The sequence below is a fragment of the Stegostoma tigrinum genome, chromosome 7 (genome assembly GCF_030684315.1).
Source record: "Stegostoma tigrinum isolate sSteTig4 chromosome 7, sSteTig4.hap1, whole genome shotgun sequence".
In the NCBI taxonomy this organism is placed as follows: Eukaryota; Metazoa; Chordata; class Chondrichthyes; order Orectolobiformes; family Stegostomatidae; genus Stegostoma; species Stegostoma tigrinum.
This window is the reverse complement of record NC_081360.1, coordinates 28663098-28675338: the sequence shown is the minus strand read 5'-3', so window position 1 is coordinate 28675338 and position 12241 is coordinate 28663098. Positions and strand designations below refer to the sequence as shown.

General features: G+C 40.7%; 1 protein-coding gene across 9 annotated transcripts in view; it reads right to left on the bottom strand.

Moving 5' to 3' along the window:
- Window positions 1-12241, bottom strand: part of LOC125454004 (diacylglycerol kinase beta) — a 505848-nt gene that overhangs the window by 72385 nt on the left and 421222 nt on the right. For all 9 annotated transcript variants that reach the window (XM_059647135.1, XM_048534235.2, XM_048534238.1 and 6 more), the window contains one exon: window positions 11296-11386. In XM_059647135.1, the coding sequence (XP_059503118.1) occupies window positions 11296-11386 (91 nt within the window). The remainder of the gene's footprint in view (window positions 1-11295; window positions 11387-12241) is intronic.

Here is a 12241-nt window from a genome sequence, read left to right as displayed (position 1 = left end):
TTTGAATGTTAATTATTGTTTAGCTTTTCACAGGTTTCTCAAATCCAAGTATTTTCCATTTCATTACTTAATAATTCAACTCCTAAAACATGTGCATTGTGAAATTAATATTTTTACAACACCAACAGATGCTAATAATCATGTACCATGATAAAGTGCATAAATCCAGCACTGCTCATCTGAAAGCCTGATGTCATGTGGGATTAGCACTGGACAGACACAAAATCTGACAATATTGTTTTTGTTTCAATCCAGTCTCAAAAAAGTTATTGATCTTTTGATGGAAAAAGATTCCACAGCATAGATCACTCAAAGTACCTTGTCAAAGTGATTGCTTACGTTGTTTCAGTCGAGACTGCAAATATTGGCAAATAACTGAAGCAAGCGGAGATCAATGTTGAATCTGATCATGATACTCAATTGGCCCACTTATGCTTCCACTTCAGTTTCTCAACGTTGCAAGCTGATCAGATTTTCTACTCTAAACTGGGACAAGAAAAACTCTTTTCTCATTACCTTGTCTGAAAACACTACTGTAATGTCATGATAAGGAAGTTGTATACTCAGGGTGAGAATTTTCAAAATTGGTCTTCCTTGAAAATTAGACATAAAATGCAAAATATTTAAAAGAACGTTATGCCTACAACATAAAAGATATGAGAAAAGGTACAATAAAACCACTTATTCTCTTGTCCAAGGATGACGATCATACTGATTAGAACCCCTACAGTGTGGAAACAGGCCCTTCAGCCCCACAAGTCCACACTGACCATTGGAACATTCCACCCAGACCCATCCCCCATAACCCACACAACCCTGAACACTACGGGCAATTTGGCACTGCCAATCCACCTAGTCTGCACATCTTTGGACTGTGGGAGAAAACCGGAGTACCCGGAGGAATCTCACACAGACATGGGGAGAATGTGCAAACTCCACACAGACAGTCACCCGATGCTAGAATTGAACCTGGGTCCCTGGTGCTGTGAGGCTGCAGTGCTAACCACTGAGCTACCGTGCTGCCCATGAACGGCCCTAACCCACCTAATGTCTCTAATCTCTTTTTAGATGCCATGAAAACCAAATCGATCCCTTTAACCATCAATCACCATCTTCGAATGTCCTAATCTAGTTCCTCTTTAAAGGTATTGACTGACATAGAATTAACTACCCTTTGCAAGTGGTCTCTTCCACGTATGGAAAGAAAGTCTTTTAATTTGAATAACAGGCAGATTATAGCAATAGATCTGTCAAGCAGGTCTCTCTGGAAAAAAATGTCTCAAAAAACATTTCAATCACAGTGTTTACTCTGTACACCCTGGCTTCTGTTCAGGGGAGCTCTCTCCTTCCAGCTGCTTTCTAACCGAGGTCAAAACAATTATATATGGAGCTACAGGGAATGGGGAAAAAAAACTATTTTTCATTGCTTTACTCCAGTCCTGAATCCAGACAGAAATGGAAACAGATGACAGAGTTTATAGCAACTGGCAAGCTGCCAGAAGTGGATCTGTGTGATGAATGGGTGAAAGTCATTCATTAGGAATGCTTTTACTAAATGGTTGCGCTGTAAGTTCTACATTTATGATGACTTGGCACTGGTTGGCATATGTTGTTTATTACATACAATAAATGTCATGAATAGACAGAAGATGTCCACATAACAGGCGGGAATTAAGTAAGATTTGTGATTCCAACTGTAGCAATTCTAGTGAAGAATACTATTTAAAGTATGGTTAATTGAGATTGAAGAATTACTTATCTTCAAATCAGCTGGAATTTTAAGTAAGTTGAACGCATTTAATTTGTCAAATTATTGAAACAAATGGAAGTATGAAACCAATCACTGAGAATAAAGGATGGAATTTTCTGGTCTGTATTGCATCGTTCACACCACAAAAAACATATAGACTAGCGTTTTACCAATGCAACAAGGGTAGATGTTTTGTTCAAATGAAACATTGAAGATCGCGTGTAACATTTGATTAGAGGAAGTGTGTGTTCTGGGATGACATTCCTTTGTGGGCCAGGTGTAAGAGTATTCAGAGAGGTCAAAGTATGGCTAAAATGTGAACTACAGCATCACACTGCTGAGGAAGGAAGCCTACTTTTAAACTTGGGACTGAAGAACATTGTTGGGACAAAATGACAGGAGCTTTGTTTGTTACTGATTGCCGACTGGGTCCCACAATTGCCTTTACATCACTTTCATAAAAATTATTACGGATGTGGACAACAGTGGATGGGCCAGCATTTACTGTCACTCCCCAGTTGCTCTGGAAAAGGTGACGGTGAACTGGCTTTTTCAACTGCTGCAGTCCTTAGGGTGTAGGACCTTTGGCAGTACTGTTAGGAAGGGAGCTCCTGGATTTTGACCTAGTGTCAGTGAATGGCTGACCATCTAATTACCAGTCAGGATGATATGTGGATGGCAGGGGAAATCTTACATGTCAGTGTTCCCACGTATCTACTATAGTTGTCCTTTTAGGTGGTAGAGGATCATGGATTTGGAAGATGCTGTCAAGGAGGCTTGGTGAGTTACTGCAGTGCACCTTGGGACACTGCTGCCTCTGCATATCTTTGGAGAAGGTAGTGAATGTCGGGGGTGGTATGCAGGGTGCCAATCAGGTGGGCTGCTTTATCCTCGGTGATGTCAAGATTCTTAAGTTCTGTTGGAGCTGAACCTATCCAACGGTATTGCAACACACCCTTGACTTGTGCCTTGCAGATGGAGGAAAGGCACTGGGCAGAATTACTTATGGCAGACTCCCTAGATTTTGATTTACTGTCATAACCACAGTATTTATTTAAGCAAGAAAAAAGTAACCGGAATAGGCCAATCAGCCCCTTGAGCTGGCTGGTCCAGTTCATTTCCATAGAAACATAGAAAATAGGAGCAGGCGGTGGCCATTCGGCCCTCCGAACCTGCTCCACCATTCTTCATGATCATGGCTGATCGTCCAACCCAATAGCCAAATTCTGCTTTCTCCCCATAACCTTTGATCCCATTCACCCCAAGTGCTATATCTAGCCACCGCTTAAATACGTTCAATGTTTTGACATTGACTACTTCCTGTGTAATTAATTCCACAGGTTCACCACTCTTTGGGTGAAGACTGCCTCCTCATGTCTGAACTAAATGGTCTACTCTGAATCCTCTGACTGTGATCCCTGGTTCTGGACACACCATCTGCCTGCATTTACTCTGCTCAGCCCTGTTAGAATTTTATAAGTCTCTATGAGATTGCCCCTCATTCATCTGAACTCCAGTGAAAACAATTCCAACCTAGTCAATCTCTTCTCATACGTCAGTGCTGCCATCCCAGGAATCAGCCTGGTAAATCTTTGCTGCACTCCCGACAGCAAGAGCATCCTTCCTCGGAAAAGGATATCAAAATTGCACACAGGTCAGTCACCAAGGCTCTGTACAATTGCAACAATTCAACCCTGTTCCTGTAATCAAAATCTCTTGCAATGAAGGCCGACATACCATTTGCCTTCTTTACTGCCTGCTGTACCTGCTTACCTTCATTGACTGGTACACAAGGACAGCCAGGTCCTGCTGCACACTTCCCTCTCCCAGGTTTACAGCTATTCAGGTAGTAATCTGCCTTAACATAACAAGGTGTAAAGCTGGATGAACACAGCAGGCCCAGCTGCATCAGAGGAGCAGGAAAGCTAACGTTTCGGACCTAGACCCTTCTTCAGCATCTGCAGTTCCTACTGTCTCTGAAGTAATCTGCCTTCTTGTTTTTGCTTCCAAAGTGAATAACCTCACATTTATCCCAATCATACTGTGTAGGCCATTGATTTGCCCACTTACCCAACCTGTCCAGATCACACTGAAGGATCACTGCATCCTCATCACAGCCCACTCTCCATCCAACTTGGTATCATCAGCAAACTTGGAGAATTTACACTTTGTTCCCTCATCCAAATAATTAATATACACTGAATAGCTGGGGCCCCAGCACCAATTCCTGTAGCAGCCCACGAGTTACTGCCTGCCAATTTGAAAAGGACCCATTAATTCCTACTCTTGGTTTCCTCTCTGCCAACCAGTTTCCCATCCATCTCAATACCAATATCCAATCCCACGTACTTTCACATTTGCACATTAATCACTTATGTGCAACTTGTCAAATATTTTCTGAAAGTCCAAATATTCTACATCAACTGGCTTCTCTTTGTCAACTCTACTAGTTACATCTTCACAGAATTCCAACAGATTTGTCAAGCATGATTTCCCCTTCATAAATCCATGCAGACACTGTCTGACCTTAAATGCTCTGTTATAAAAACTTTGACAATGGATTTGAGAATTTTCCCCACTACAATGTTAGGCTCAAATCTATATTTCTCTGTTTTCTCTCTACCTCCCTTTTTGAATAATGGGATGACATTAGCCACCCTCTAATCTGCAGGAACTGTTCCAGAGTCAATGGTGATGACCAGCATGTCAATAATAAGGGATTCAGAAATGGTAATGCAATTGAACATCAAGGGGCAATGATGAGATTCTCTCTTACTGGAAATAGTCCTTGCCTGGCAATTGATGTAATGTGAATGTTACATTTCACTGATGAACCCAGGCCTGGACATTGTCCAAATCTTGCCATATTTTTTACACAGACCACTAACGTAACTACGGAGTTGTGAATGTTATTGAGCATTGTGCAAACATCAGTGAACCTCCCAATTTAGGAATTCATGATGGAGCGTAGGTCTTTGATGAAGCTGTTGAAGATGGCTGGGTCTAGGGCGTTTACTCTGAGGAGCCCCTGCAGTAATGTCTCAGGAATAAATAATCGACTGACAACAACGACACAATGGGATCTAGTGGCTTTTCAGGTTTAGAGTACAGTGCATACAAATTGCAAAATAAGAACAATGCCCTTCTGAAAAATATTTGTAAAGCCTTTGTGGGGTCCTTTTTGTAGCGTACAAGATTCTTAGGGGACTCGAGATGTGGACACATTGTGGTAGAATCTAGGGCCAAAGGGTATAATCTCAGAATATGGGGTCGTCACTTCACAACAGAGATGAGGAGGAATATTTCTCTGAATGGGCAATAAATCTTTACTGTGGAGGGCTACAGAAGCCCAGTGTTTAGTATATTAAAAGGCAGATTGAAAATCTAGTCCATCAGTAGAGCAATTAAGGGTTATGAGGAAAGTGAAATTGGAGATTATTAGATCAGTCACAATCTTACTGAAAGGCACAGCAGGCTCAAATGGGCTGAATGGCCCACTTCTGATCTTACATCTTATGGGCTGGTGGTGAGAGGACAGAGAGCCGAGCCAATTATTATTTTAAATCAGAATTTTGAATTATCCATCAGAAAGTACAGGAGAGGCCCTTTGGCCAATTGAGTCTGCACTGACTAAAACTACATTAAATCTACACTAGTCCCACTATCCAGCACTTGGCCCATGGACAATTAGGGAGGTGACCAAAATGCGCCCAATACTGACCCTTAACTAAGGAAAACTGCTGCTTTCTATCCACCCTGTCCATACTCTTCATAGTCTTATACACCTCAACTAGGTCCTCTCTCAGCCTTCTCAGTTTTATACTGTGGAAAAACATCTTAGTTCAGCCCACGTTCAAGCATGGGCAATAGCAAAACCAAGTGTAAGCCATACAATTTCGAAACTGTTAACAGAGATTTTCACTGGATACTCCAAATTTGGCAGTTGAAGTCATTTTGAGATTTTTTTTCTGTCGCTAGAAATTAAGGCACCAGTGAAAACAAAGTCTGGCAAAGCCAAGCCTGTTTCCTCCCTAGTATTAAACAGCAATATTGTAGCTGATGCTGCTCTTAAAGCATTTTTTTGTGCTCTGAGCCTTCTAAGCAATGCCACAGAAATAAATTGGTTAATGCAGCACTCACCCCAGAGGCAGACCTGGGATCTTGTGGTCTTTTAGGTTTAGACTGAAGTGCGTGCTGCGTTTACTGACTTAGACCACTGAGGGTGGTTTATTTTTAAAAGCCTCTATTTTGTACTTTTTATTTTCTTGGCCAATTTCATTGTATCACACAGTGCAGCCAATTGAGTAGAAACTAATGCCTCCAAATGGCTGCAATAACAGCTGGCGAAGAAGATAGTAGATTGCAGCTGGGAAGACGTTAACAAGAGCCACGCTGTTTGATCACAATAACCGCCTTTTTCTTTCTCATTTTTCTGACAATCTTTACTCTGTCCTCTCTGCCAACAGGCATTAACTTCTCTGAGGTCACAATTCCACAGGGCTGTGCACGCTCCAAATCACAGAGGTAATTTTTCATCTGTGGGTCTAGACAATGTTTGCTGAGAGTTATTTGACTGCTGGTGGTGGTGCGGGGGTGGGGGAGGGGGAATGGATTGTGAGAGGAGAAGGCAAAAGCAAGCCAACTACTGTTCTCATTCGAGCACTGCACAGTTTCAGATCTGAGCAGAGTTTGATCACTGAGCAGGGATCAGTGATGGGATCTTGTCGGGGATATTAGGCGCCTGATCAGCTGACTGGAGAGGTGGTGACAGGCTCACACTGCCTCTTCCAGGGATAGTCTGCAGGACCACATGACAATTAGGCAGCTGGCAAAGCCATTGGAGATATGTACCTGGGGCAGAGGTCTTGAATTCTGACAGCTGCTGGCCAATCAGAGGCCAGCACTCAGTTTCTACATGAAAGCAGCTGTGGCTGCTGCTGTAAGAGCACCCCTGGGATCCACAGGTTGCACAAGACATTGGAGAGTGTTTTGGGAGTTGTGGGGAATGGGAACAAGGGGGAGTGGGGGGATGGAGGTCAAAAACAAAGGTTGGATTTTGGAGGGCAGGGGGAGCGGGGGTGGGGGGCGGTCAGGGCGGGCAGTGCTGGATCCCACTGACTGCTGACGAAAACCTAGTCTCTCAATCAGCCACTAAATGCCTATCACTGAGAAACGACACTTCCAATCCTCATGTGGGAATGCTGGCTAGATATTTTATTTGAAATTAAGCAGAGTTGAGGGTCATTGTTGCACTACTCCCATAGCAACAGGTAAATCTGGATTTGTACTGAGCAGAGGCAAAATCTCAAGATTATGGCACTGCTGTCTCAATTGGTAATTCTAAAGCTGAGCAGACTCGTATTCTAGAAGTTGAGAACTGAACAGACTAGGAAAGTAGAAATCATTGTTTTGTCCTTCAATATCTCTGCTTGGAAAGCCATTTTTCTTATTTCATTAACTCTAAATCAAGCCAAATATCTGGAATTACCCATCTGCAACAAGCAATTATGAGGGTTTCCAATTTGAGCCTTTTAGGACTCTTGTGGTGCAGTGGCCATGCCACTGACTTTAAGGCAGAAGGCCTGGCTTCAAGTCCTATCTGCTCTAGAGTTGTGTCATAACGTCTTTGAACAGGCAGATTATATATGCTTACCGCAATTGCCTGGATGCTGTCTGAAAGACATCCAATATAAGCCTTTAACTAAGTGGTAATGCAAATCCGAGAGAGGAACTGGTTCCTTCCCTAGCTAAAACACTCTGTGGATTTTCTGGAACTGGGGCAAGAGGCAATTTGCAGTGAAACTTATTTATAACTACAAAGGAACACTGCAATGGGAAGAGGTCATTCAGCCCAGCAAGTCTGCTCAGACATTCAATTAGATCATGCTTTACATCTACCTCAACGTCACTTTCTTGCACTATCTCCGTTTCATTTGATGTTATTAGCCTCTGTCAATTTATGACTTGAACGTGGTCAAAGATTAAGCTTCCAAATGTCTTTCAGGTAGAGTTTCAAAGATTCACTCCCTTCTGAGTGAACAAATTCTTCCACATCCCACTTCTTATCCTGTGATCACGCTCCCTAGTTTTATACTCCTCAGTCAGGGCTAACATCTCATGCACATCCACTCTCTCACGCCCTGCACAATCTTCATAAATTTCAATGAGGTTGCCCTTCATACTGTGAAATTCTAGAGAATCCAGTCCCAGTTTCCTCAATCTCCACTCATAAAACAATTCTGACATTCTAGCGATTAATCTGGTGAATCTCTGCTGCAATTTGTCTATGCTTAGTATGTCCCTCCCTAAATAAGGGGACCAACACTGGACACTATACTCCAGTATTAGGAACTCATGGACAAAGATACTCAGACCCACGTGGATGTCCACATTTCCTAAACTTCCACCGCCAAAGAAATATTCTTTCACTTTTTCTTGTGACAAAGTGAATAACTTCATATTTATTGACATCGCCCATATTCTAGCCTATCCACTCAACTTACCCAAGTCTTCCCGAAGCCCGTGAGCATTCTACTATCAACTTTTACTCCCATCCAGTTTGGCATCAACAACAAATGTGGAATAATAATATCTGGTTCCTATATACAAATCATTTTGTCGACTGTGAACAAACGGGGGCAAATTACTGAACTTTGAGATACTCCACCTGTACCATCCTAAGAATGATCCTTCTATTCTTACTCTCTACTTTGTGTCTCATCAATTTTCAAAATATACTAGAATATTTGCCTGATCCCACGCTCTCTAATTTTACTTATAACTTCCCATGTGAAATTTTATCAAAGCTTCTGAGAATCCAAATACACCACATCCACTGGTTCACTTTCAGCTTTGTTATTAGGAATATAAATTGCCCGTAGTGTTCAGGAGTGTGTGGGTTATAGGGGGATGGGTCTGGGTGGGATGCTTCAATGGGCGGTGTGGACTTGTTGGGCTGAAGGCTGTTTCCACACTATAGGGAATCTAATCTAATCTTTTAAAAAAAAAACTCCAATTAGCTTGTCAAACATGAAAGCCTTTCATATGTCCATGTTGGCTCTGCCAGTTTGATCATTCTTTTCTACATATCCAGACATTATATCTTTTGTAGTAGCTTCAAACATATTTCACAACTACTGAAAATTAACAGAACAGTTCTCCATTCTCCCTTCCTAAATAGTGACATTGTATTTTCTATATTTCACTCCACTGGAATCTTAGAAATCTGAAAGATAACGATCAATGCTTGTACTCTCTCTCAAACTGCATCCTGCAATATACTTGGATGGAGCTCATCTCCTCCAGTCATCAAACTTTACTCAAGTCAACCATTCCAGAACTCACTCTTTACCAATACCATTTTCATTTGGATGTTCAGTTTCACCAGTCCTTTGGTCACCTACAACTTCTTAGGAGATTTTCTGCATTGTCTTCAGTTGTCAAACAACTGCTTAGTTCTCTGCCATATTACTGTTCTCCATTATGAATGCTTCTTTCCCACCTGGTAATGGGTTGACATTTGTCCTCACTAACCTTTTCCTTTTCACACGTTGAAAGCAACATTTATAGTACACATTTATATGTTCCTCACTAGATTGCATTCATATTCTCTTCCTTTCTTAATAATTTTCTTAGTCCTCTTTGATGAGTTCTAAATTGCTCCCAATTCATAGGTTTACCACTTTGTTGAAGTTTTGAAAAGTCACCTCCTTTGATCTAATGGAATTTTTACCTTTCTTCATTAACCATGATTGATTTTTCTTTCCTTTTTGGCATCTGTGTCTTTGAGGAATGTATATATAATTATACACTATGTAGTATTTCTTTAAATACTAGCCTTTGGCTGTCTCCAATAAAATCTTTTGGTATATTTGCCCAATCCACCACCGCCAACTTGTCTCTCATACCTTCGTTCTGTTCTTTAGACTTGAAACACTAGCTTCAGAGGGAAAATTCAATTTCAAACATAATGCACAACTGGATCATTATTGTGGTCACTATTTCCCAAAGACTCCTTTACAACAAGTTTATTAGTCGGCCCTCTCTCATTGTGCAACACTAAACCCAAAACAGCCTAACCTCACTGGTACCTCAATGTACTGCTTCAGAGACCCATTTCATTGGCACTCCAGGAATTTATCCTCCATAGTATTAATGCTCAATCTGTGTTAACTGAAGACACCCATTATCCACATTCCATGCATCTCTAACTTCCTTTCTCATGGCCGCCCAACATTACCTCTACAGTTTGGTGGCCTGTTAAGAACTCTAACCAATATTTGTTGTCCCTTGATGTTTCTTAATTCCACCCAAAGTGATTCATTATCTTGATCCTTCAATCGAAGATCCTCTCTTATTAATGTACACGTCTTGCCCCTTATTTAGAGTGCTAGCCCATTTCCCTCTTGTTTATGCCTTATCCTCTTGAATAGTTTTAGCTATTCAGTTCCCAATATTGGTCTCGCTGGAGTCACATCTCCTTTATGGCAATTAAATTTCCTCCATTTACCTCAAATTTTTTATTCAAATGATCAACCATTCTGCAAATGCTAAGTACCTTTAACTTTGCTTTATAAGAATTATTTTTGGTTCTAACCCTGTTTGATGCTTGTCTGTTAATCTGTTTTGTTTTTTGTTCCTAATTTGCGTGAAGTACCTGAAAGCAGCCCACAAAAGGATTGAGCATGTGCCAGCGGAAGGTGTGAAATGGTGACCAGTTGACCAACATGAACTGTCCACTTCAACTAATTTAGAAATTGTTCTGTTACAATTAACCAGATCGAACATACATGAAATTTTCTTCAAAACCATATACTACCAAATAACAGCTCAATGACTACAATGCTGTATAAAGTTTGGTTATTGTTGAGCAAGCAAGAACTGAAATACTGCTTCTTTCTTCCTCCAGGTGAATTAACACCTTTGTAGCATTATAACCATGTACAGTGATCCTAGAGTGAGTACTTGAAGAGAACAGCATCAGTGTTTGCTGAGTGCAGCTGTGGTTCAAATATTCATTCCTGCACCAGATGGTACACATTAAGGAGGAGGCCTGGTGAAATATGATTTTCAGTTGAAGGAAATTGGAAGTAATTTCTTAGAATTATTATTGATATTCTCATGCGTCAGTAAATCATATTTTCAGAAAATATAGCATAAGGTTTGTATACAATTTCATTCAGTTCAAATTTAGAACTTAGACCTGGTCATTAGAGAAAGCATGAATGATTTTCCTGTAGTTGCTCAGGGTTCCCTTCCTAGATTTGAAACGAAAATCACACATTAGCTTCTGGCCATAAAAAATATCAAATACATGGCAAGCTCATCAGCATTTGTCAAAAGCAAATTAATACTTCAGGTGTAGACCCTCCACAATATTATCTGAAAGCTCTACAGTGGGGCTTGAACCTGTCTCCTTCCAGAAGATGACCAATACTGCTGCATGTTTTTCAATGTTTAGTTTTGTTTTAACCTCCAAATTCTAAAGTACAGTTTTTTTTAAAATAAAAAAAACCAACCAATTTACAGGAAAACTGGTTACCTACCTCTACTTCTACGAATTCGTTTAACTTCTTGCAAGTTGCAGAAAATGTTTCTGTTGTTCCAAATTCAAAATACCATAGTTTGTTCTTCATTCTGAAATTAATATAAAGAAACACAACGGTTGACATAAAAGACAAATTGATATGATTGAACAGAACAAGTTTGAGAAATCTTCCCCAAATGCTTTACTACTACACTTATAACAAATGATTGTAACAGCTAATACTTTATCAATAGCAACAGCAGCAGCAGAGAGAAAGCAATCAGAAAGACTACTCCTTGCTCATCACTGACCGAAGTGAAAGCAGTCAAGAACAATGAGTGAGTCATCACTTGCAATACAAAATAATTATCAGTAGTAGCAAGTTGAACCTATTTAGCACCCCTTTATTCTGAGGCTATGCCCTCTGGTCCTACACTCTCCCACAAGGGAAAACATACTCTCAGGATTTACCATGTCAAGTACCTTTTCCAACCTATTTCATAAGACAATCCTTCCATACCTGGTACCATCCTAGTGAACTTTCTCTGAACTGTTTATAATGAAAGGAAATCTTTCCTTAAATAAGGGGACCAAAAGTGCTCACCAAATGTGGTCCCACCAGCACCTTGTACAGTTGCAGTAAGATTTCCCTACTCTAATACTCCAACCCTCTTGAAATAAGGACCAACATTCCATAAAACTTCCTGATGGAATCCTGTTCAGCTACTGAGGAACAAACTTCAAATTTTGGTTGTCTGATGGTTTGAAACTCCCTAGAGCCCTAATGGAAAGGAACATGAACTTGTATCATTCATATGCAGTCATGCTGAATTGTACTAAGTGTGTCTGGGTCCAGATTACTCTCCTCCACCTCTATTAGGAATGGATTGCTATTTTGGAGTACATAACATGGAAAATACTTGTATTGAATATGGAGTTGCTAAGTAAAATTCTGTAAACAACAA